Source organism: Chlorocebus sabaeus, chromosome 16 (genome assembly GCF_047675955.1).
Source record: "Chlorocebus sabaeus isolate Y175 chromosome 16, mChlSab1.0.hap1, whole genome shotgun sequence".
NCBI lineage: Eukaryota > Metazoa > Chordata > Mammalia > Primates > Cercopithecidae > Chlorocebus > Chlorocebus sabaeus.
This window is the reverse complement of record NC_132919.1, coordinates 27682840-27709392: the sequence shown is the minus strand read 5'-3', so window position 1 is coordinate 27709392 and position 26553 is coordinate 27682840. Positions and strand designations below refer to the sequence as shown.

Here is a 26553-nt window from a genome sequence, read left to right as displayed (position 1 = left end):
TCATGTTGATAACTATATACCATATTCAGTGATTTTTCTTCAAAAGTTCAACCTTTCTTTTTTCCATACAGTTTTATTGATACATAATTTATATACCATGAAGTTCACCTGCTGTGTTTTTGGCTTATTTTTATTACCAAACGTTAGGGTTTGTTTTTGTTTTTAACTCAAATGAACTAATTCCTCTGAGATTCAAGTTCCTAAATGCAGACTCTAAAATGCTAGTGAATAATTAGCTATTATATAGAAAAGTTCACAGAAAAAAACCAAGCAGTACAAAAATCTTTTCCTACATAGTTTACTAATACCTATCAGGAAATACAGATAAACCTTCGGTCTTAAGTTACTTCATGACAACCTTAAATACTCAGGCCATATCCTAAACACAGTTACTCTTAAGAAGCAACCCGAGAACTCTAAAAATACAGATCCTTTGGTCCATACCCAGAAATTCTACAGATTTAGTAGGTGTGAGAGGAGGACTAGAAATCTGTTTTTGCTCTTTTTAATTTTTTTAAGTTTTATCATTGATTTGGGCTATATTCTTAACGGCAAGGAAAGCAGTATAAATAGAATACTTTAAGAGATGTTGTATACTAGATTTAAGATCATGTACTTCGTATGTTATTTCACAAGGCCTTAACAGAACACAGCAAAATATGTTCACAGTGGGCCAGGTGCGGTGGCTCACGCCTGTAATCCCAGCACTTTGAGAGGCCGAGGCGGGTGGATCACGAGGTCAGGAGATCAAGACCATCCTGGCTAACACAGTGAAACCCCGTCTCTACTAAAAATACAAAAAATTAGCCGGGCATGGTGGCGGGTGCCTGTAGTCCCAGCTACTCGGGATGCTGAGGCAGGAGAATGGCATGAACCCGGGAGGCGGAGCTTGCAGTGAGCCAAGATTACGCCACTGCACTCCAGCCTGGGCGACAGAGCAAGACTCCATCTCAAAAAAAAAAAAAAAAATAGGTTCACAGTGTTTTGTGTAAAATGTGTAAGATACATTATAAAATGCTAAATCCAGAAAATCTGTTCCATGGTCTTTAAGTTTCAAATTTGAATACTCTGGAAGGCAAACTCAAAAAAATGTATTCCTCAACATAAAAAAATTTTTATGAAGGATGCCAACATTAGATATTAAAAGATGATGTGGTAAATGAAAATTTTTGTTCTAGGTATGACTAATCAGACTCTGAAACAGACAGATACAGATACATGTGTATATATACACACACACACACACACACATATATACATACATACACACAATGGAATATTTTTCAGACTTACAAAGGAAGGAAATTCTGACATACACTACAACACGGATGAACTTTTGGGATATTAGGTTACGTGATACAAGCTAGTCACAAACAGACAAATCCCAAATGATTCCACTTACATTAAGTACCTAGTCAAATTTATGGAGACAGAAAGTAGACTGGTGGTTGCAAGAGGCTGGGGAATTACCGTTTAATGACTACAGAGTTTTAATGCTGCAAGATAAAAAGAATTCTAGAGATGCATGGCGATAATGGTTGGTTGCACAACAATGTGAATGTACTTAATTCCACTGAAATGTGGAATTGAAAATAGTTAAAATGGGCCGGGCGCGGTGGCTCAAGCCTGTAATCCCAGCACTTTGGGAGGCCGAAATGGGCGGATCACGAGGTCAGGAGATCGAGACCATCCTGGCTAACTCGGTGAAACCCCGTCTCTACTAAAAAATACAAAAAATTAGCCAGGCGAGGTGGCGGGTGCCTGTAGTCCCAGCTACTCGGGAGGCTGAGGCAGGAGAATGGCGTAAACCCGGGAGGCGGAGCTTGCAGTGAGCTGAGATCCAGCCACTGCACTCCAGCCTGGGCGACAGAGCAAGACTCCGTCTCAAAAAAAAAAAAAAAAAAAAGAAAATAGTTAAAATGGTAAATTTTATGTTGTGTATTTTACCACAATTAAAAATAATTTTTAAAAATTTTTAAGATTAAAGAGAATTCTAGAGTTTTTCTTTTTTCATTTATAAATATTTCATTTTTTGATTGAGATGGGGGGTCTCACTGTTCCCCAGGGTGGTCTCAAATCCTGGGCTCAAAATGATCCACACACCTCGGCCTCCCAAAGTGCTGGGATTACAGGTGTGAGCCACAGCGCCAGGCAAAATTGTAGATTTTTAAAAGCAAACTACATTTCATAAATTTATGAAATTAGGTAGAATATAATCTGAAGAGAACTAATTAGAGTATTAGTGAACTAAAGTACATTCAATGTAGCATTGTTTCATTTTTGAATTTTTCAAATTGTTATACATTGCTTGTTTCTCAGACTAGATATAGATTCATGTTGATTAAAGTTTGTTTAAAACAGGCATTAAACAACGTTTAAACAATTTTAAAGATCATAGGCCAGGTGTGGTGGCTCCCAACATTTTGGGAGGCCAAGGCAGGTGGATCGCTTGAGGTCAGAAGTTCAAGACCAGCCTGGCCAAAGTGATGAAACCCTACTTCTACTAAAGATACAAAAAATTTGCCAGGCATGGTGGCAGGTTCCTGTAATCCAGGCTGAGGCAGGAGAATTACTTGAACCTGGGAGGTGGAGGTTACAGTGAGCCAAGAAGGCACCACTGCACTCCAGCCTGGGGGACACAGAGATGCTACGTCTCAAAAAATATATTTAAAAAAAAAGGTCATATCCAATATAATTTATTGTCAAGTACATCTTATTCTACTTTAATTTTTAGAAACTGATAATCCTTCCAAGATAAACAGAGAATAATATTTAAAACAACAGTTTAAAAAATTAAGGCTGGGAGCAGGCAGATTGCCTGAGGTCAGGAGTTTGAGACCAGTCTGGCCAACATGGTGAAACCCTGTCTCTACTAAAATACAAAAAATTAGCCAGGCGTGGCAGTATGTGCCTGTAGTCCCAGCTACTCGGGAGGCTGAGGCAGAATTGCTAGAACCCGGGTGGCAGAGGGTGCAGTGAGCTGAGATGGCACCACTGCACTCCAGCCTGGGCAACGCAGCGAGACTCCATCTCTTTAAAAAAAAAACAAAAAAAACTGAAAGCAGGCTGAGCACAGTGGTTCACACCTGTAATCCCAGCATTTTTTGAGGCCAAGGCAGGCGGATCACCTGAAGTCAGGAGTTTGAGACCAGCCTGGCCAACATGGAGATACACTGTGTCTACTAAAAATACAAAAATTAGCCAGGTGTGGTGGCACACACCTGTAATCCCAGGGAATTGATTGAACCTGAGAGGCGGCGAAGGTTACAGTGAGCCAAGAGTATGCCACTGCATTCCAGCTTAGGTGACAGAGCGAAACTCTATCTCAAAAAAAAAAAAAAAAAAAAATTAAAAGCAGAAGGCACAAGTAGGGGGACTTTGGAGATACCAATAATCCTCTGTTTATGGCTCTCAGCACTATTAGGGTTAAATGGGTACATCAGTTTGGGGAAAAAAAATTCATTGAGATATACACTTAAGATTTGCATACTTCACCTATTAACACTTAAAAAATTCCCACCCTTCCTTCCCAATTAAAAATTATGTCTTCCTCTAACATATCAATAAGAATGTATATATTGGCCGGGCGCGGTGGCTCACGCCTATAATCCCAACACTTTGGGAGGCGGAGGCGGGTGGATCATGAGGTCAGGAGATCAAGACCATCCTGGCTAACTCGGTGAAACCCTGACTACACTAAAAATACAAAAAATTAGCCAGGCGTGGTGGCGGGCGCCTGTAGTCCCAGCTACTCGGGAGGCTGAGGCAGGAGAATGGCGTGAACCCGTAAGGTGGAGCTTGCAGTGAGCCAAGATTGCACCACTGCACTCCAGCCTGGGCTACAGAGCGAGACTCCATCTCAAAAAGAAATTTAAAAAAAGAATGTATGTATTTATTCTGAGATAAATATAAGAAAAAACAAGAATGTACACATTTAACCTACCTCAGTAGACTGCTTTCCACTATAAGACATTTTCTTGATGGCCACCACTTCATTGGTACGCACATCTCGTGCCTAAAGAAGAACAAAGAAAGAAACATTGTAAAAATTAACAGGTGAAATCTAGGCAACTATTTCTTTGTGAATATAAAAGCATTTGTAAACTACCATGTCAAAAAGGACATCAAAACCGCTTTTAAAGAAAATTTTTAAAATAACACTGCACTGCAATACTTACAAAATTACCCTAGAGCTAGTACTTTAGAAAGAAAATAAAGCAAAGTAAAAAAATAAGAAAATAAGCCTTTGAGTAATCTAATTGAGAAGAAAAATACAGAAATTTGAGTAGTACTATAAACAGACAATACAATGCAAGTGTATAAAAGTCTATGCTAATAAAGTTTGAAATCTCAATGAAACAAGACAACTTTTTAGGAAAGAACAAATTACTAAAACAGACCTAATGACAATAACATGAGTAAAACAATGATGGCAGATTGGAAAGAACACCAATGAATGACCTTTAACATAGTCTTCAGTGAAAAACAGTTCTACCAAAGGAACTTTCCAGAATATATAAGAGAAAAATACAAAAGGTATCCCATTAATTTTACAAAGGCATCCCATTAATTTTACAAAGGCAGTTTAACCCTATAACTAAAACCTCACAAAGAGTACAAAATTGAAAGTTAGGTACCAACAATTTCATTTGTAAATATAGATGGGAAAACTCTAAAATTAGCAAACCAAATTTTACAGGGCATTAAAAGATTTTTCCTTTGGATAAAATATACTATTACAGGCTGGGCGTGGTGGCTCACACCTGTAATCCCAGCACTTTAGGAGGGTGAAGTGGATGGATCACCTCAGGTCAGGAGTTTGAGATCAGCCTGGTAAAAACCCATGGTGGAAACCCATCTCTACTAAAAATATAAAAATCAGCCAGGTGTGGTGGTGCACACCTGTAATCCCAGCTACTCGGGAAGCTGAGACAAGAGAATCACTTGAAACTGGCAGGCGGAGACTGCAGTGAGCCGTGATTGTGCCACTGCACTCCAGCCTAGACAGCAACTCTGTCTCAAAAAAAAACAAAACAAAACAAATTACTATCACAGGAATGCAGAAGATTTTGAAACTAGAAAAACATTTCATAATTCACCACATCTTTTAAAAGTCAAGGGGAAAAATATATATAAACTCTCAATAAAAGCTGAAAATGTGAGATAGGCCTAATGCTAAATGTATTCAATTGTAGAGAAGGCCAAACTCTTAGAAAAACAAAACTAGCAAGGTAATTTTTCAACATATCATGTCTATTGAAAACAACTGCTAATCAGGATCAAGACCAGACTCCTTAAAGTGCTGCCATGATGATTATTTAATACTGTTGTGGAAATTCTGAAGGAAAAAAAAAAAAGGCACAGAAACATGACAGTTAACTCTTAAAAAAGAGCCAAACTCTCACTATATGCAAAAAAATTGTAATAAATATTAAGAAGGTACAAGGCAATAGCTGTGAAATATTTAAAATGAGTTTAGTAAAAGGGTTAGAAACCATCTCAAACCATCTGTGCAAGAACTCGTTTTCAATTCAGGCTCTAATGAATTCCCAAAGACAAAATGTTCTAAAAGTAGAATGTAGTGATGGCTACAAAACTTGTATCTACCAAAAATAATTGAAATGTACACTTAAAACTGGTAGACTTATGGTATGTAAATTATACTTCAAAAAAAATTTTTTTAAAAAAGGATAGCACCTGTAAAATTATACCTCAATAAAGGTTGCTTTAAAAAAATTAAATAAGGGCCAGGCGCAGTGACTTACGCCTGTAATCCCAACACTCTGGGAGGCCCAGACGCGCGGATCACGAGGTCAGGAGTTGAGACCAGACTGACCAACATGGCGAAACCCCATCTCTACTAAAAATACAAAACTTAGCCGGGTGTGGTGGCGTGCATCTGTAATCCCACTCAGGAGGCTGAGGCAGGAGAATCGCTTGAACACAGAAGGCAGAAGTTGCAGTGAGCCGAGATCATGCCATTGCACTCCAGTCACTGCAATCCAGCCTGGCAACAGAGCGAAAGTCCATCTCAAAAAAAAAAAATTTTTTTTTTAAGTAAGACCAGGCGTGGTGACTCAAGCCTATAATCCCAGCACTATGTATGGGAGGCCGAGGTGGGCGGATCACTTGAGGTCAGGAGTTTGAGACCAGCCTGGCCAACTTGGTGAAACCCCGTCTCTATTAAAAACACAAAAATTAGCTGGGCATGGTGGCACATGTCTGTCGTCTCAGCTACTCGGGAGGTTGAGGCACAAGAATCGCTTGAACCCAGAAGGCGGAGGTTGCAGTGAGCTGAGACTGCGCTACTGCACTACAGCCTGAGCAACAGAGGGAGACTCCGTCTCAAAAAAAAAAAAAAAAAAAAAAAAAAGACAGAACTTATTATCTGTATTCTGCTACGTGAGTAGAGTGAAGAACTAAGGACTTTTTAATTTCAACTGCTGGTGGATTGGTTAATGGAAACCTGTACCACTCACTGTAAAGAATGAAGTAGATCTATCCACATAAGTCTCGTCAGGTATAAATTTCTTTTTCCAAAATGTTCTCTACTCACCTATCTGTGAGCCCCCTGACTGTGATTAATAGGATTAAAAGGTCATATAATAGCTTTATTGAGAAATAATTCATATACCATACAATTTACCCATTTTAATGTACACGATTCAATGGTCTTTAGTACATTCACAGATACGTGCAACCATTAGAACGGTCAATTGCAGAACTTTTTTTTTTTTTTAGAGATGGAGTCTCGCTCAGTCGCCCAGGCTGGAGTGTAGAGGCGTGATCTCAGCTTACTGCAAGCTCCGCCTCCTGGGTTCACACCATTCTCCTGTCTCAGCCCCTCAAGCAGCTGGGACTACAGGCGCCTGCCACCATGCCTGGCTAATTTTTTGTGTTTTTTTTAGTAGAGACGGGGTTTCACCGTGTTAGCCAAGATGGTCTCGATCTCCTGATCTTGTGATCCGCCCATTTTGGCCTCCCAAAGTGCTGGGATTACAGGCGTCAGCCACTGCGCCTGGCCTGCAGAACATTTTTTTATCTCCTCATAAAGAAATCCTAAAACAGTTAAAGACAAATTTTACATTTTATATATATTTTACAACAAAAATCTTTTTCTCCATTTAAAAGAAGAAAAAAAAGAAAAACCCATAAACTCTTTATTATTATTATTATTATTATTATTATTATTATTATTAATTTTGGGATGAGGTCCTGCTCTGTCACCCAGGCTGGAGTGCAGTGGTGCAATCATAGCTCACTACAACCTCAACCTTGTGGGTTCAAGCGATCCTCTTACCTCAGCCTCCTGAGTAGCTGGAACTACAGGTATGTGCCACTGCACCTGGCTAATTTTGATAGTTTTTGGTAGAGACAAGGTTTTGCCATGTTGCCCAGACTGGTCTTGAACTCCTGGGCTCAAGTGATCCTCCCGCCTTGGCCTCCCAAAGTGCTAGGATCACAGGTGTGAACAACCATGCCCAGCCTCCATAAACTCTTTTTTTTTTTTTTTTTTTTTTTTTTTTTTTTTTTTTTTTTTTTTTTTGAGACAGTCTTGCTCTGTCACCCAGGCTGGAGTGCAGTAGCACTATCTCAGGTCACTGCAACCTCCCCATCTCGGGTACAAGCAATTCTCCTGTCTCAGCCTCCTGATGAGCTGGGACTACAAGTGCATGCCACCATGCCCAGCTAATTTTTTTTTTTTTTAAGTAGAGACAGGGTTTCACTGTGTTAGCCAGGATGGTCTCGATCTCCTGACCGTGTGATCTGCCAGCCTCGGCCTCCCAAAGTGCTGGGATTACAGGCATGAGCCACCGCATCCGGCCCATAAATTCTTTAGCTATCAGTCTCCTGTCTCCTTACCTACCTCCCAGATCTAGGCAATAATTTACTTTCTGTCCCTAGAGATTTGGCCATTCTAGACATTTCATATAAATGTAATCATATATGTGGTCTTTTGTAATTGACTTCTTTCATTTAGCATGATGTCAAAATTCATGACTAATGAGGTTGAGGATCTTTTCATGTGCTTCTTGGCCATCTGTATATTTTCTTTGGAGAAATCTTGACTCAAGATCCTTTGCCTATTTTTAAAATTGAGTGTCTTTTTATTATTGACTTGTAAGAGTTCTTCATATATTCAAGACCCAAGTCCTTTGTCAGATATATCATTTGCAAATATTTTCTCCTGTTATCGTTTCACTGTTTTGAAGCAGGAAAGTTTTTAATCTTGATGAAGTCCAATTTATCCTGTTGTCCATACTTTTAGTGTCCCATCTAAGAAGGCTTTGCCAAAGCAAATGTTATGCAGATTTATCCCTACATTTTCTTCTAAGAGTATTATAGTTTTAACTGTTAAATTTATGTCTCTCATCTATTTTAATTTTTTTTTTTTTTTTTTTTTAGATGGAGGCTTGCTCTGATACCCAGGCTGGAGTGCAGTGGCATGATCTCGGCTCACTGCAACCTCTGCCTCCCAGGTTCAAGTGATTCTCTTGCCTCAGCCCCCCAAGTAGCTGGGATTACAAGTACATGCCTCCATGCCCGGCTAATTTTTTTTATTTTTAGTAAAGACAGGGTTTGCCCATGTTGGCCAGACTGGTCTCGAACTCCTAATCTTGGGTGATCTGCCCGCCTTGGCCTCCCAAAGTGCTGGGATTACAGGCATGAGCCATCATGCTTGGCCTGGGTTAATTTTTATATATAGTATGAGGTAGCAATCCAATTTCATTCTTTCGCATTTAGAAAGCAAAAAATTATCTAAAACAAAAATTATGGCATTGTATTATATGTTTGTAATATATGCAGATACAATACATATGACAAGAATAGCATAAAGAATATGGAAAGGGGTAAATACTTTCTACATTTTACTTGACATGATAGAATATTAACAAATGAACTTGTAAAAAAGATGGGATGTTCTTCTAGTAGAAAGTAAGGTAACAGTAGGAAAGCTTGCAAAAGTGTTTATTTACATAATAAAACACTGTGTAGAACAGAACCAAATGAACTGTAAGTAACTAAAGAAGAACACAATACTACACATCATCTCTTCTCATCTCCACAGAGAAAAAGAGCAAAAACAAAATAAGTTGTAGTCCTAAAGACAAATTAGATACTGTTGAGAAAAAACCGGGAACAGAAATAGTCAGAGAGAGTGGGAAAAAGAAAATACATACAATAAATAATTTTGTTTCAAACTAGGAAATTGTCTGTGAAGATTCATTTAGGATCTATTTTAATAAATTCATAAGAATGATCTGAAATCACTATATCAATTAATTATATATAAATGGTCTTATGAGACTAATGTGAACAACACCAAACAATTTACTGTAATCACTGAAAATATAAAATTTGCAAACCTGCTAAGAGAAAACAGATTAGTAAAATCTTACACTAGGAAACAACAGGTAAATATTACATCCCATTTCAATAAAGGAACAAAAACCTACTTTGTTAGAAAGTAAATAAATGATTTTGCTGGGACCATACATTGTCTACCATATTTGTTAGCAAGCTACCTGGTTCCCAAGTCAGTGTTCTCTTTGGCTTTTATATTTCTTATTGTGTGACCCATCTACTGACATCACATTGGTTCTATTTAAGGTATTGGAAACTAAAAGATTATGTTTATCTTCCTGGTAATCTAGAGACAGTGATCCTTTCGGACATCTGACTCTCTGGTTTAGTTTCAAATACTCACTATGATACCAGCCCTTAATTAGCTTGCCTGATGAAACAGCCATGCTGGCTGACTCAACTTGAGTATTTTTTAATTTGAGGTGATCCCTAACTGCCAATTAATTAAAATTTAAAAGAGTGTTAAAGAGCTATTTTCAGCCACCTAAAAAAATTTGACCACAGGGTCCTTCCTTTAGATAGTCTATAAACAAACACTGCACATTTCATCCTGTCATGGAGTGCGGATGAGAGGAAATGTAACAACAGAAAAGTGTGTGCATGGGTTTCTCTGATACCACAAAATATGAAGATTCGTGACCCAGAAATAGAATTATAGCAAAAACATTCAATTCTGGACTACATTCAAACGTTCCTCATCTACATGCTCATGTTTCCCACACATCAAGAAGCATAACAGAAAATACCTGCTTTGAGTTCATTACCCTTGACTCCTCTGTGCTTTCATTCAGTTGTTTCTGGGATGGTTCTAACCTGAACTGGAGAGTTTTCTGGCCTCCTAAATCAGCATTTAAAAAAAAAAAAAAAAAAAATCCCTCTCTACATTTCATTACACAAATCTGTCAAACATACGACAAAGTTGGCACAGCACAGTAAACCCTTGTTATGCCTTCTTCTAGATCAGAAGTGAGCAAAGTTTTTCTCCAAAGGGCAAGTAGTAGAAATCTCAGGCTTTGTGGGCCACATACAATCTATGTTGCACATTCTTCTTTTTTTTAATGTTAAAACTGTTCTTAGTTTAGGAGCTGAACAAAAACACATCACAGGTTGGATTTGGTGTCAGGGCTGTAGTTTGTTCACCCTGTCTATAGAAAAATTATTGGTTAACATTTTGCCATATTTCCTTTGAAATTTTCTATCTAAATATACATATTGTTACCATTATCATTATTTTATAATTAAAGAGCCATTAGAAAGTAGATATTCTGATCCTTACTCCTAAAACACTTCATGCATCTCCTAAGAACAAGAACATTCTCATGAATAACCAAAGTACAATTACCATATTTAGAAAATTCAGCACTGATATAATACCATTATCCAGATGCATACATAATACGCATCAAATTTCACCAACGTCTGAGTAATGCTCTTTACAGGAATTTTTTTTCTAATCCAGGATGACACATTATGCCTAATTTCCGAGTCTCTCCTAAACCAGCTCCAGATATCTGACTTAGAACAATTTGTTTTTGTTGTCCTGTTAGAATCTTATTTCTGAGACTATGAGACCTTCAACTACAGCTCTCTGAAATAATCCAGCTTGGGTAGAAGAATCTTAGCAATTATCACATAAGGAAGTGCAAACAACAGAGAATCACTTCCTCTCACTCTCCTTAATAATTCTACTCTAGGCCGGGCGCGGTGGCTCAAGCCTGTAATCCCAGCACTTTGGGAGGCCGAGACGGGGGGATCACGAGGTCAGGAGATCGAGACCATCCTGGCTAACACGGTGAAACCCCGTGTCTACTAAAAAAAAAAAATACAAAAAAACTAGCCGGGTGCGGTGGCGGGCGCCTGTAGTCCCAGCTACTCGGGAGGCTGAGGCAGGAGAATGGCGTAAACCTGGGAGGCGGAGCTTGCAGTGAGCTGAGATCCGGTCATTGCACTCCAGCCTGGGCAACAGAGCGAGACTCCATCTCAAAAAAAAAAAAAAGAAAAAGAAAAATAATAATAATAATTCTACTCTAGGAGTGAGACACTACCACATGCACCCCTTATCTTATCAGAATATAAATGCTCTTCATTCTACCGATTTAAACTTTAACTCTCAACTGTTTACTCACCTCTCCACTCTCACTGCTATTAACTAAGCTCTCCGCATTTCTTTCCTAAATTATTACAAAAGCATCCTAATCAGTCTCTCTGCTTCGATCTGATACATGCCAACCTTTCCTCTACATTAATACAAGAGTAAATTTTGTTTCACAAATGGAAATAAAATATTTCTGGTGTACTTCAGTGGCTCCCTGAAGACTTCAGAATAAAGCCCATATTTCTTAGAGTAATGTAGTAGGTATTTCAAGAGCCCTTGATTATCTTTCTTTTTTCCCATTGCATCTTTAGTTCCCACTATATACTTGATCCTAGACATACCAACTTCAGTCATACTCGTCAAAAAAAGACTACTGACAGGCCAGGCACAGTGGCTCACGTCTGTAATCCCAGCACTTTGGGAGGCCGAGGCGGATGGATTATGAGGTCAGGAGTTCAAGACCAGCCTGGCCAACATGGTGAAACCCCGTCTCTACTAAAAATACAAAAATTAGCTAGGTGTGTTAGCACATGCTTATAATCCTAGCTACTCAGGAGCCTGAGCCAGAAGAATTGTTTGAACCTGGGAGGCGGAGGTTACAGTGAACTGAGATTGCACCACTGCATTCTAGCCTGGGTGACAGAGAAAGACTCCATCTCAGAAAAAAAAAAAAAAGACTACTGACAAAGTTCTAGAATTGGGATAATGCAATTTTATAGTTTTATTTTGAAAAAGTTAAATCATTGATATTTTGCCAAGATGGGACTTAGTCTCTTTAATGAAAGGAAAAGGGTAAGAAACATTACTTTCCCCACTTTGTAGATCATATAGGCAGGCCTAAAGAGGTCTGAGAAAAACCCGCCGAAATTCAAAACTTTCCAATATAACAGCGAAAGACCAACTGCTCCAAAACACCACATCTTTACAGAAGGATATATGAAAAGCCCAGGTAAATACAAATAATATGACTAGTGAGGATGTGGAGAAAAGGGAACCCTCATACATTGTCGGGAATGTAAATTAGCACAACCACTACGATAAAGAGTTTGGATGGAGGTTCTTCAAAACACTAGAAATAGAGCTACCAAATATCATCCAGCAATCCAACTATTAGGTATACGCCCAACATAAAGGAAATCAGTATTATCAAAGAGATATCTGCACTCTCATGTTTATTGCAGTGCTATTCATGACAGGCAAGGCTGGAAACAATTTAAGTGTCCATCAACAGACAAATGGTTAAAGAAAATGCGGTACATACATACAAAGTACTATTCAGCCATAAAAAAAGAATGAGGCCGGGTGTGGTGGCTCATGTCTGTAACTGGGAGGCAGGTGGATCACTTGAGGTCAGGAGTTCGAGACCAGCCTGGCCAACATGGTGAAATCCCATCTCTACTCAAAATAAAAAAAAATAGCCGGGCATAGGGGCAGGCACCTGTAATCTCAGCTACTCGGCTGAGGTAGGAGAATCACTTGAATCCAGTAGGCAGTGTTTGCAGTGAGCTGACAAAGCAGGCAATATATATAAAACAATTATATAAAATTACCAAATAGCAACAAACGCAGCCATAACTTTAGAGACTACAATCCTTGAAAAACCAACAGTATGCAAAATGAACTCCAAATTTACTCCAGCTTCATCTCTGAATTTGTGAAAGGAAACAGTCCAAGAAGAAAGCCAGGCTGAGGAGACAGAAGCCAGAGTTAGAAGCTAACAAAAGCACAATCTCAGAAGAGGAAGCTGAAAAGCAGAAGCTCAAGAATCTACAAATTCTCCTTAAATAAATGGCCAACATGGTGAAACCCCATCTCTACTAAAAATACAAAAATTAGGCTGGGCACAGTGGCTCACACCTGTAATCTCAGCACTTTGGGAGGCCAAGGCAGGTGGATCTCTTGAGGTCAGGAGTTCAAGACCAGCCTGGTCAACATGGTGAAACCCTGTCTCTACTAAAAATACAAAAAAGTAAAAAATAAAAATAAAATAAAATTACCTGGGCGTAGTGGCACATGCCTATAATCCCAGCTACTTGGTAGGCTGAGGCAGGAGAATTGCTTCAACCCAGGAGGCGGAGGCTGCAGTAGGGCAAGATCGCAATACTGCATTCCAGCCTGGGCAACAGAGTGAGACTCTGTCTCACAAAAAAATAAAATAAAATAAAATAAATAAGCAAAAAATAAAAATACAAAAAACTTATCAGCTGTGGTGGCGCATGTCTGTAATCCCAGCTACTGGGGAGGCTGAGAGAGGAGTAATGCTTGAACCCAGAGGCAGAGGTTGCAGTGTGACAAGATCGTGCCATTGCACTCCAGCCTGGGTAAGAGAGCGAGACTTCGTCTCAAAACAAAAACAATACAAAACAAAACAAAACCATATTGAAATACTACTACACACCCATCAGAATGCAAATTAAAATGACTGTCAATACCAAATGCTGGAGACGATAAAGGGCAAACCAAATTCTCATACACTGCTGATGGGAGTGTAAAATTTCTACCTCTTGATGAAAACATCTGGGAATTGATTATAAAACTAACATGAACTTGCCCAATGACTCACCAACCCCAACCCTGATATTTACTGAAATGAAAACATCCATAAAAAATAACTGTACATGAATTGTTCACAGCAACTTTATTCATAATAGCCAAAAACTGTAAACAGTGGAGCTTTCTGCCAACAGAAGAATGGAGAAACGAACTGTGGAGTAATCATACAACAGTGTTATGGTTTTTTTTTTTTTTTTTTTTTTTTTTTGATACAGAGTCTCACTCTGTCGCCCAGGCTGGAGTACAGTGGCGCAATCTCAGCTCACTGCAAGCTCCACCTCCCAGGTTCACACCGTTCTCCTGCCTCAGCCTCCTGAGTAGCTGGGACTACAGGTACCCGCCACCACATCTGGCTAATTTTTTTTTTTTTTTTTTCCTGTATTTTTAGTAGAGACAGGGTTTCATCGTGTTAGCCAGGATGGTCTTGATCTCTTGATTTCATGATCCGCCTGCCTCAACCTCCCGAAGTGCTGGGATTACAGGCGTGAGCCACCGTGCCCGGCCTTTTGTTATGGTTAATTTTATCTGTCAACTGGGCTAGTCCATGTTACCCAGATCTTTAGTCAAATACTATTTATATGTTTCTGTGAAGGCATTGTTTGGATGGCATTTAAATCAGTAAACTCAGGCCAGGTGCACACGCCTGTAACCCCAGGAATTTGGGAGGCCGAGGCGGGTGGATCACTTGAGGTCAGGAGTTCAAGACCAGCTTGGTCAACATGGTGAAACCCCGTTTCTACTAAAAATACAAAAATTAGCCAGGCATGGTGGCGCGCACCTGTAATCCTAGCTACTCGGGAGGCTGAGGCAGGTGAATCACTTGAACCCAGGATGTGGAGGTTGCAGTGAGCCGAGATTGCGCCATTGCATTCTACCCTGGGTTACAGAGCCACACTTTGTTTCAAAAAAAAAAAAAAATTTAGCTGGTCATGGTGGCACACGCCTATAATCCCAGCTACCAGCTACTTGGGAAGCTGAGGCATGAGAATCACTTGAACCCGGGAGGTGGAGGCTGCAGTAAGCTGAGATTGCACCACTGCACTCCAGCCTGGGCAACAGAGTGAGACTCTGTCTAACAATAAATAAATAAATAGCAAATTGGTAAGTTCTAAGTAAAGCCGACTGCCCTCCATAATGTGGATGGACCTCATCCAATCAATTGAAAGCCTTAAGAAACCAACTGACCTCCCCCTGAGGGAGAGGAAATTCTGGCAGCAGATGGTTTTTGGACCCAAACAGCACTACTCCTCCCTGGGTCTCCACATTTCAAGTGAGCTAATTCCTGTAAGTAAATAAAGAAACTGTTATCTGTGTGTGTGTGCATGTGTGTATGTGTGTACCTGCATAAGAAACTACCCAATGGACAAACGCAATAAAATATTTTCCCAAAAAAAGGCTCTTTAAATTAATATATTGTACTATTACTGTTTCTGGTTTCACTCTTCTCTTTGCCTATTTGGGCATTAACACCATATGGCTTTACTTACTGTGTTGTAACTCTTAATAACCGACAGTTCAAAGCTCCCTTTAGTCCTCTCCTGTGTAATATCCTTTTTCATTATATTCTAGGTTATTCACACTGCCTTACTCTCCTTTTATTCCTTTTCCCTCCAAAGTGGCAAAAATGTCCACAAGAAAATATAGTGATGTTCATCACAGCATTATTTTTAATAGCAAAAAAAAGGGGGAGGAATGACCTGGTCCGGCACAGTGGCTCACGCCTGTAATCCCAGCTCTTTAGGAGGCCGAGGCGGGTAGATCACGAAGTCAGGAGGTTGAGACCATCCTGGCTAACACAGTGAAACTCTGTCTCTACTAAAAAAAAATACAAAAAATTAGCCAGGCGTGGTGCGGGCGCCTGTAGTCCCAGCTACTTGGGCTACTTGGGAGGCTGAGGCAGGAGAATGGTGTGAACCCAGAAGGCGGAGCTTGCAGTGAGCCGAGATCGCGCCACTGCACTCCAGCCTGGGTGACTGAGTGAGGCTCTACCTCAAAAAAAAAAAAAAAAAAAGGCGGGGGGAGGAATGACCTAAATAGCTAATCATATCGAATGACAAAAAGCAAATTATGGTATATCAAATACATGTATGATTACATAGGAAAAAATGGGCAATACAGCAAAATACGTAACAATATTGTTTGCTTCTGTTTTAGAAAATACATAGTGAATGACAGAATACACATTAAACATTATGTGTTATAGATAGATATAGGATGACCAAACATCTCAGGTTGCCCTGGACTAAGGTGTTTCTAGGACATAAGACTTTCACTGATAAAACTGGGAGTGTCCTGGTCAAACTAGGATGACAGGAGATATACACATATTATGTTAAAAGCTGAAAAGATTTAAAGTGAGGCCAGGTGCGGTGGCTCATGCCTGTAATCCCAGCACTTTGGGAGGCCAAGGCGGCTGGATCACCTGAGGTCAGAAGTTCAAGACCAGTCTGGGCAACATGACGAAACCCCGTCTCCACTAAGAATACAAAAATCAGCCAGGCATGGTGGGACACACATGTAATCCCAGCTACTTGGGGGGCTGAGGCACGAGGATCACTTGAACCTGGGAGGCAGAAGTTGCAGTGAGCTGAGATCATGCCACTGTACTCCAGCCTAGGCGCGAGAGACAGACTCCACCTCAAAAAGAAAAAAAAAAAAAAGTAAAAAAAGAAAAAAGAAAATAAAATATTAGCAGTGGTTACCTGAAGGGAAAATAATTACAATTAATGGTTTCTTTCCTTTAATGCTTTTTTTTTTTTTTTTTTTTTTTGAGGTGGAGTCTTGATCTGTCACCCAGACTGGAGTGCAGAGGGGCGATCTTGGCTCACTGCAAGCTCAGCCTACAAGGTTCACGCACTTCTCCTGCCTCAGCCTCCGGAGTAGCTGGTACTACAGGCGCCCACCACCGCGCCCGGCTAATTTTTTGTATTTTTAGTAGAGACAGGGTTTCACCGTGTTAGCCAGGATGGTCTCAATCTCCTGACCTCGCAATCCGCCTGCCTCGGGTTCCCAAAGTGCTGGGATTACAGGCATGAGCCACCGCGCCCAGCCCAACGCTTTTGTTTTTAAAGTTGGTATGTTACCTTTACATGAACATGGTAAGTTTTTACTAAGAGTCTTTTACTGAAAATCTCCAAACAGAATTAAAGAGAAGATGCAAGTAAGTAAATCAGAAAATAATGTGGGGCCAGGTGCAGTGGCTCACACCTGTAATCCTAGCACTTTGGGAGGCTGAGGTGGGCGGATCACTTGAGGTCAGGAGTTCAAGACAAGCCTGGCCAACATGGTGAAACCCCATCTCAACCAAAAAATACAAAAATTAGCCACGTGTGGTGGCATGCACCTGTATATTCCCAGCTACTTGGGAGGCTGAGGTGGGAGAGTTGCTTGAACCCAGGAGGCAGAGGTTGCAGTGAGCCAAGATCATGCCACTGCACTGCAGCCCGGGCGACAGAGACTCTGTCTTAAAAAAAATAAAATAAAATAAAACAGAAAAAAGGAGAGAAGAAAAGAATGGGGGAATGTTATAGAAATAGAACTATATATGAGATATAGTCTCTATAAATGAGAACATTACAGGTTGAGTATACCTTATGCAAAATGCTTGGGACCGGAAGTGTTTCAGATTTCAAATTTTTTCATATTTTGGAATATTTGCATTATACTTACTGGCTGGGTATCTCCAGTATGAAAATCCAAAATCTGAAATGCTCGAATGAGCACTGAATTTTCAGATTTGGGATGCTCAACCTGTAACAGACAAATTCCTAGAAACTTACAAACTAAACTAACCCAAGAAAATAGAAAATCTCAACAGACCTATCACAAGAGATTGAATCTGTAATCAAAAACCTCCCAAGAAAGAAAAGTTCAGAACCAAATGACTTCCCTAGTAAATTCTACCAAACATTCTTTTTTTTTTTTTTTTTTTTTGAGACAGAGTCTCACTCTATCCCCCAGGCTGGAGTGCAGTGGCATGATCTTGGCTCACTGCAACCTCCACCTCACGGACGGGTTCAAGTGATTCACACGCCTCAGTCCCCCAAGTAGCTGGGACTACAGGCATGCGCCACCACACTCAGCTTATTTTTGTATTTTTAGTAGAGATGGGGTTTCGACATGTTGGCCAGGCTGTTCTCGAACTCCTGACCTCAGGTAATCTGCCTGCCTTGGCCTCCCAAAGTGCTGGGATTACAGGCATGAGCCGCCACACCCGGCCCTACCAAACATTTAAAGAAGACTAACACCAATCTTTAAAAAACTCTAACAAAAAATAGAAAAGAGGGGAACACTTCCTAACCCACTCTATGAAGGCAGTATTACCCTGATGCCAACACTAGATAAAGACATCACAAGAAAACTACTGACCAGCATCTCTTACAAATGTGGAATGAAAAATTCCCAACACCATACTAGCAAACGGAAACCTAGAACATATTAAAAGAATTATAAACCACAATGAAGTTTGATTTATCCCAGACATGTAAGGGTGATTTAACCTAACAAAATTAATCAATTTGATGTATCACATTAATAACATGAAGAAAAAAAAACAAAACACATGACCCAGCTTGATGCAGAAAAGGTATTTGACAGAATCCAACACTTTCATGATAAAAACACTCAAAAAGGCCGGGCACGGTGGCTCAAGCCTGTAATCCCAGCACTTTGGGAGGCCGAGACGGGCGGATCACGAGGTCAGGAGATTGAGACCATCCTGGCTAACATGGTGAAACCCCGTCTCTACTAAAAAAATACAAAAAAACTAGCCGGGCAAGGTGGCGGGCGCCTGTAGTCCCAGCTACTCAGGAGGCTGAGGCAGGAGAATGGCGTCAACCCGGGAGGCGGAGCTTGCAGTGAGCTGAAATCCGGCCACTGCACTCCAGCCTGGGCAACAGAGTGAGACTCCGTCTCAAAAACAAACAAACAAACAAACAAACAAAACACTCAAAAAAATAGGAATAAAAGGAACTTCTTCAACATGATAAAGGGTTATTTATTAAAAACCCAGTACTAACACCATACTCAATAGTAAAAGGCTAAAAAGACTTTTTCACTAACATCAGGAACAAGACAACATGCTCACTTTCACCACGGCTGTTCAACACTGTACTGAAAGTTCTAGCCCGGGGTATTAAGACAGGAAAAATGAAAGGCATTCAAGTTGCAAAGAAAGAAGTAAAACCATCTCCATTTGCAAATGATATAATACTGTATGTAGAAATTTCAAAGAGTTAAACAGAAAGATACTAGAACATACAAACTCAGCAGAGTTGTAGGGTACAAGATGAAGATACAAAAAACAGCTACGTTTCTATACATCAGCAATGAACAATTTCAAACGGAATTAAGAAAGTAATTCCACTTACACTAGCATCTGAAAGAATAAAATACCCAGGAATAACCAAGTGCAATGACTCACACCTGTAATCCCAGCATTTTGGGAGGCTGAGGCAGGCAGATCACTTGGGCGGATCACTTGAGGTCAGGAATTCGAGACCAGCCGGGCCAACATGGTGAAACCCCATCTCTACTAAAAATACAAAAATTAGCCGAGTGTGGTGGTGTGTGCCTGTAATCCCAGCTACTTATGAGGCTGAGGCAGGAGAATCACCTGGGAGGCAAAGGTTGCAGTGAAGATCATACCACTATATTCCAGCCTGGGTAACAAAGCAAGACTCTGTCTCAAAAAAAAAAAAAAAAAAAAAAAAAACACCATCCTGGCTAACACAGTGAAACCCCATCTCTGCTAAAAATACAAAAAATTAGCTGGGCGTGCTGGCATGTGCCTGTAGTCCCAGCTACTTGAGAGGCTGAGGCAGGAGAATTGTTTGAACCTGGGAGGCGGAGGCTGCAGTGAGTTGAGATCGTGCCACTGCACTCTAACCTGGGCAACAGAGTGAGACTCCATCTCTAAAAAAAAAAAAAAAAAACACCTAAGAGTAAGTTGCATAGAGGTGAAACATTTATAACTAAATGCAAAATAATGCTCAAAGAAATTAAAGATATAAATAGAATATCTTTAATTTAGATTAGAAAGACGTTCTATGTTCATGGATTAGAGACTTAATATTATCATAGTAATCTATAGATCTACAAAAAGTGATCTATAGAGTCAACTCAATCCCTATCAAAATTCTAAGTCTTTTTTTGCAAAAATAAAAAAGCCATGTCAACGGGAAAGTGGTAATAAGAAAAAAAGAAAGAGCCAATCCTCAAATTCATATGAAATTTCAAGGAGCTCTAAAACAAACCTTAAGAAGAATAACAAAGTTGGAGGAATAAAACCTCTTGATCTCAAGCTTATCACAAAGCTGCAGTCATCAAAATGGTGTGGTAGTGACAGAAAGATAAGACATATAGATAAACGGAACAGAATTAAGAGATCAGAAATTAATGTACGAAATATGATCAACTGATTTGACAAGGATGCCAAGATAATTCAATGGGGGAAATAACAGTCTCTTTAACAGATGTACTGGGAAAACTGGATTTACACACACAAAAGAATGAAGTTGGGGCCAGGTGTGGTGGCTCACACCTATAATCCCAGCACTTTGGAGAGGCCAAGGTGGGTGGACTGCTTGTGCCCAGGAGTTCAACACCAGCCCGGGCAACATAGCAAAACCCCATTTCCAAAAAAAAAAAAAAAAGCAAAAAACTTAGCTGGACCTGGTGGTGTACACTTGTGGTCCCAGCTATTCTGGAGGCTGAGGTGGGAGGAACACCTGAGCCCAGGGAGGTTGAGGACGTAGTGGGCCATAATGACTCTGCTGCACTCCAGCCTGGGCAACAGAGTGACAGACCCTGTCTCAAAAAAACAAACAAACAAACAAACAAAAACAAAAAAACAAAGTGAATGAAGTTAGACCTCTACCTCACATCATATATAAAAACTAACTCAAAATATAGCTGGGTGTGGTGGCATGCACCTGTAATCCCAGCTACTCAAGAGGCTGAGGCAGGATAATTGCTTGAACCCGGGAGGTGGAGGTTGCAGTAAGCCGAGAACGTACCACTGCACTCCAGCCTGGGCAACAGAGCAACACTACGTCTCAAAAAAACAAAAACAAAAATCTACCTCAAAACAGGTCAGGTGTGGTGGCTCACACCTGTAATCCCAGCACTTCGGGAGGCAAAGGCAAGAGGATCACTTAAAGTCAGGAGTTTGAGACCAGCCTGGCCAACATGGCAAAACCCCATCTCTACTAAAATGCAAAAATTAGCCAGGGTTAGTGGCATGTGCCTCTAGTCCCAGCTAACTGGGTGGCTAAGACATAAGAATTGCTTGAACCCGGGAGGTGGAGGTTGCAGTGAGCCAAGTCTGCGCCACTGTACTCCAGCCTGGGCGACAGAGTAAGACTCTGCCTTATTTAAAAAAAAAAATTAACTCAAAATAGATAAATGACCTAAATATAAGAGCTAAAACCGGCCAAGCAAGGTGGTTCACGCCTGTAATCCTAGCACTTTGGGAGGCCGAGGCGGGCGGATCACAAGGTCAGGAGATCAAGATCATCCTGGCTAATACGGTGAAACCCCGTCTCTACTAAAAATACAAAAAGTTAGCCAGGCCTGGTGGCAGGAGCCTGTAGTCCCAGCTACTGGGGGAGGCTGAGGCAGGAGAATGGCGTGAACCCAGGAGGTGGAGCTTGCAGTGAGCCGAGATCACACCACTGCACTCCAGCCTGGGCGACAGAGTGGGACTCTGCCTCAAAAAAAAAAAAAAGAACTAAAACCATAAAACTCTTCATAGAAAACATAAGAATAAATCTTCACGATCTTGAATTTGGCAATATATTTTTAAACATGACACCAACAGCATAAGGAACAACAAAAAAATTGGACTTCATCAAAATTTAAAACTCCTGTGTATCAAAAGACAATTATCAAGAAAGTAAAAAAAATAAACTACAGAATGGGAGAAAATACTTGCAAATCATATATCTGATAAAGATTTTATATCCTGAATACACTAAAAACCCCTGGCTGGGCATGGTGGTTCATGCCTATAATCCCAATACTTTAGGATGCCAAGGCGGGTGGATCACCTGAGGTTAGGAGTTTGAGACCAGCCTGGCCAACATGGTGAAATCCTGTCTCTATTAAAAATACAAAAATTAGCCGGGCATGGTGGTGGGTGCCTGTAATCCCAGCTACTTGGGAGGCTGAGGCAGGAGAATCGCTTGAACCTGGGAGGCGGAGGTTGCAGTGAGCCGAGATTGCGCCACCGCACTCCGGCCTTGGCAAGAAAAACAAAACTCCTTTTCAAAACAAACAAACAAAGAACCCCTACAGTTCAACAAGAAAGAGACAGCCCAAATATAAAAATGGGAAAAGGAATATACATTTCTCCAAAGAAGATCTACAAATGGCACTGGAAAAGATGCTCAACATCATCAGTCATTAGGGAAATGTAAACCAAAACCACAATGAGATATCACTTAACATCTAGTAGGATGGCTATAATAAAAATAATGGAAAACAAAAGGCACTGTTGAGGACGTAAAGAAACTGGAACACTCATACATTGCTGGTGGGAATGGAAATGGTGCAACTGCTGTGGTGCAGTTTGGCAGTTCCACAAACAAACACAGAATATTGTAGGAACCCGCAAATCCACTCCTAGGTACATACTCAAAATTGAGAACAGGGACTAAAGATACACATCAATCAATGTTCATGGCAGCATCATTCACACTAGTCAGAAGTGAAAACAACCCACATGTTCATCAACAGATGCATAAACAAATTATGGTTTATACATACAATGGAATATTATCAGCTATAAAGAAGAATGAAGTTCTCACACATAATGCAATATGGATGAAGCTCAAAAACAATCAGTTAAATAATATAAGCTAGAAATCAAAAGAATAAATATTGTTTCACTCCATTTCTATGAATATCTAGAAATATCTAAGCAAATTCATCGAGATGAAGGGAGATTACAGGTACCAGGGGCTGGGTGGAGGGTGAAATAGGCGTTACTGTTAATGGATACAGAGTTTCTATTTCGGGTGATGAAAATGTTTTAGAAGTAGATGGTGGTAATGTTTGTGCCAATGTTAAAAGATAATTAAAATAGCAAATTTGATAATTTTTTTTAACTCACATGCACACATACAAATGCATATAAAAGAAACAGACTTTGGTATATCTGTCAAATAATAATCCTAGACCTCCACAAGACTAAGATTGACTCTGAATGGGACTTTATGGAAGTAGAAATCAGTCAAAGTTTATGTTTTGCAGTATTTAACTCTATAGCAATGCAAGCCATGAGACTCATAAAAAAGGTGTGCTAAGAATTCTAAAAAAGTAACACATAAGTTAAAGCAAAATAATTTTTTTTTCTTATTCTTACTTTCTATTTATTTATGCATTTGTTTATTTATTTTTGCAACAGGATCTGGCTCTGTAACCCAGGCTGGAATGCAGTGGTACAATCTCGGTTCACTGCAACCTCTGCCTCTTGGGCTCAGGTGATTTTCCAGCCTCAGCCTCCTGAGTACCTGGAACTACAGGTGTGCACCACCACACCTGGCTAAGTTTTGTATTTTTTGTAGAGGCAGGGTTTCACCATGTTGCCCAGGGTGGTCTCAAACTCCTGGGCTCAAGCGATCCACTCAACCTTGCCTTGCAAAGTGCTAGGATTACAGGCATGAGCCACCAAGCCTGGCCCACAAAATAATATTCTTTCTCATTTTTTCAATAATCCAAGTAGTTCAATAAATAAAACTATTTTCATATTTGAATCTTACACACACACACACACACACACACACACACACACACTCTCACTCAATCATGCTCTCACTCTCTCTCTCTCTCTCTCCACCCCACCTATGCAAGTGACTATAAAATGACTATGGCCTATATCGCTTTTCATTACTGTATTTTGCTCTGTCAGGAGCGCACATTAAGTAAATGCTGGTCACTAAAATCAAGCCATTAACACTTACAAAATACACTGCTCCAAAGCTTCCATGGCCAATTTCTCTGAGATCTGTGAAGAGCTTCTCTGGATCTTCTTTGAAGAAGAGTTCTGCAATTTCAGGGTCCTTCAGGCTGCCTGCTCTGTTAGTTGATGGCATCCTGCTGAGCAGTCAGCTGTCTGATTCTAATTTTATACTGCTATCCCGATCCTTGGTTCATCTGTATGAATGAAGTCACGTTGACATAAACTACTGTAGAAAAATAGAAAAAAAAAATCAGAAAAGGCAAAAACTGCTAAGAATAATTAGTATAAGGTCATATACTGATCTACAAATTTCTCTCGTGTCTAAAATTTCACTGAAAAGGCAGTGTGGATACTACTGCAGTAGCTCCTAAACCTGTTTCATCATCATAAACACCTATGGTACTTCAAAAACAGATTCCTACTATACAGCATTTTAAAAAAATGAGATAATCTTTGTACCTTGGGAGGCTTGCTAAGTCAATACTTAAAAATTTATCCCCTTCTGATGCACTTATCTCATCAATAGAGAATATAAAAGAGACTATTTTAAAAATACATAATAACTCAAGACGTGCCCACAGTATTTTTAACAACAGGAAGCTTCCTTTTCTGTTCAGATACCATATGCCAGTGTATTAATCAACTCTAACAGACATTCAGAGAAAAATACAGTGGGAGAAAGTAATGTATTTCACACAGACAACTGTTTCGCCATAAACTTGATTCACCTGATTCACATTAAAGTATGCCCTTTATCAACTCTGTTTCATTAAATAAGTAGAAATACAGATAACCACAAAATTTCCTGGCAGTTGTCCTATCAATTCCTTTATATCAGATTACCCAGTTTTAACACTGGCTGTCATAGCCAGACTCAGTGGCTCATGCCTGTAATCCCAGCTCTTTGGGAGGTCAAAGCAGAAGGATCGCTTGAGACTAGGAGTTCATGAGCAGCCTGGGTAATATGGTGAGACCCTGTCTCTAAAAAAATAAATTTAAAAAATTAGTCAAGAGTGGTGTCATGCACTTATAGTCCCAGCTACTTCGGAGACTAAGGCGGAAGGATCACTGGAGTTCAGGAGGTCAAGGTTGCAGTGAGCTATGATCACACCACTGCACTCCAGCCTGGGCAACAGGGTGAGATCCTGTCTCAAAACAAAACAAAACTGGATGTCATAACTAAGAGGCTTCAGAACCTGGACTCTGGAATGACACTGCCAGATAGGAATTCCAGCAACACTAGTTCTGAAATTAGGTAATATCATTTTCCTAATCTGTAAAATGAATATAGGCCAGGTGTGAAAGCTCACACCTGTAATCCAAGCATTTTGAGAGGTCAAAGTGCGAGGATCACTTGAGGTCAGGAACTCGAGACCAGCTTGGACAACACAGCAAGATCTTCCCACACAAAAAATTACAAAATTAGCTAGGTGGTGTGGTGTGCTCCTATAGTCCTAAGCTACCTGGGAGACTGAGGCGGGAAGATCACTTGTGCCCAGGGGTTTGAGGTTACAGTGAGTGATCACCCCATGGCATTCCAGCCTGGGCAACAGAGAGAGAGAGAGACCCTGTTTGTTAGATGAAAGAAAGGAAAGGAAAGGAGAAAGGAAAAGGAAAAGGAAAAGGAAAGGAAAGGGAAAGGAAGAAAGGAGGAAATAATCTACTTCATAGTGTAATCGGGAGGGTTAAATGAGTTAATAAATCAAAGCATAGAGTAATACTCTGGCATAATAAGCACTACAGTAAGTGTTAGCTATTTTATTTTAACTTGCTCAAATTCAGCAATTTTTAAAAACTCCAAAATTGATTTCATCAGGCTTTTTTTTTTTTCCTTTTTTGAAACGGAGTCTCACTCTATTGCCCAAGCTGGAGTGCAATAGCACAATCTCAGTTCACTGCAACCTCCAACTCCCAGGTTCAAGCAATTCTCCTGCCTCAGCCTCCCAAGTAGCTGGAACTACAGGCACGCACCACCACCCCCAGGTAATTTTTGTATTTTTAGTAAAGACAGGGTTTCACCATGTTGGCCAGGCTGGTCTCAAACTCCTGACCTCAAGTGATCCGCCTGCCTCGGCCTCCCAAAGTGCTGGGATTACAGGTATGAGCCACCACACCTGGCCTGATTTCATCAGACTTTTAAGAGAAAAAAACAGCTCCATCCAATTCTTGTCAAGTAACTGAAGCAATTTTAATTCTTACTAGAAAACTTCTTTGTAACTATATAAAATACATTTATATATCTTTTGTACCTCCCTAAATTAACACTACACTGCAATAAAAAGATATATTGTTAATTTGCATTCAATTTCTAATATATATCCAAGGCTGCCCCATATACTTTTACCAATTTCTCTGTTCTCGAAGTTCCCTGGAGCAGTCTCAATCACAGTTCTTCCAAGAATATGTGACCACAGCAAAGTCACTTAACTTCTCATTCCTAAACTGAGTAGGCTGAACTAAATTCCATACAAAGTATAAATTTTCTATTAATCAACCTATTTAAAAAAACAAATTTCAGTGTTACTTAAGACTGTATTTAAGAATTCTGAATAAGTTTTAGTACCCTTATTAGAAGAAT

The 26553-nt window shown here is 40.1% G+C and overlaps 1 protein-coding gene across 1 annotated transcript in view; it reads right to left on the bottom strand.

Moving 5' to 3' along the window:
* TAOK1 (TAO kinase 1) overlaps window positions 1-26553 on the bottom strand; it is a 169684-nt gene that overhangs the window by 77572 nt on the left and 65559 nt on the right. The window contains exons 3-4 of the mRNA XM_073004795.1: window positions 23977-24201; window positions 3944-4015 (exon numbers count right to left, since the gene is read on the bottom strand). Coding sequence (XP_072860896.1) covers window positions 3944-4015; window positions 23977-24108 — 204 coding nt within the window. The 5' untranslated portion in view covers window positions 24109-24201. The remainder of the gene's footprint in view (window positions 1-3943; window positions 4016-23976; window positions 24202-26553) is intronic.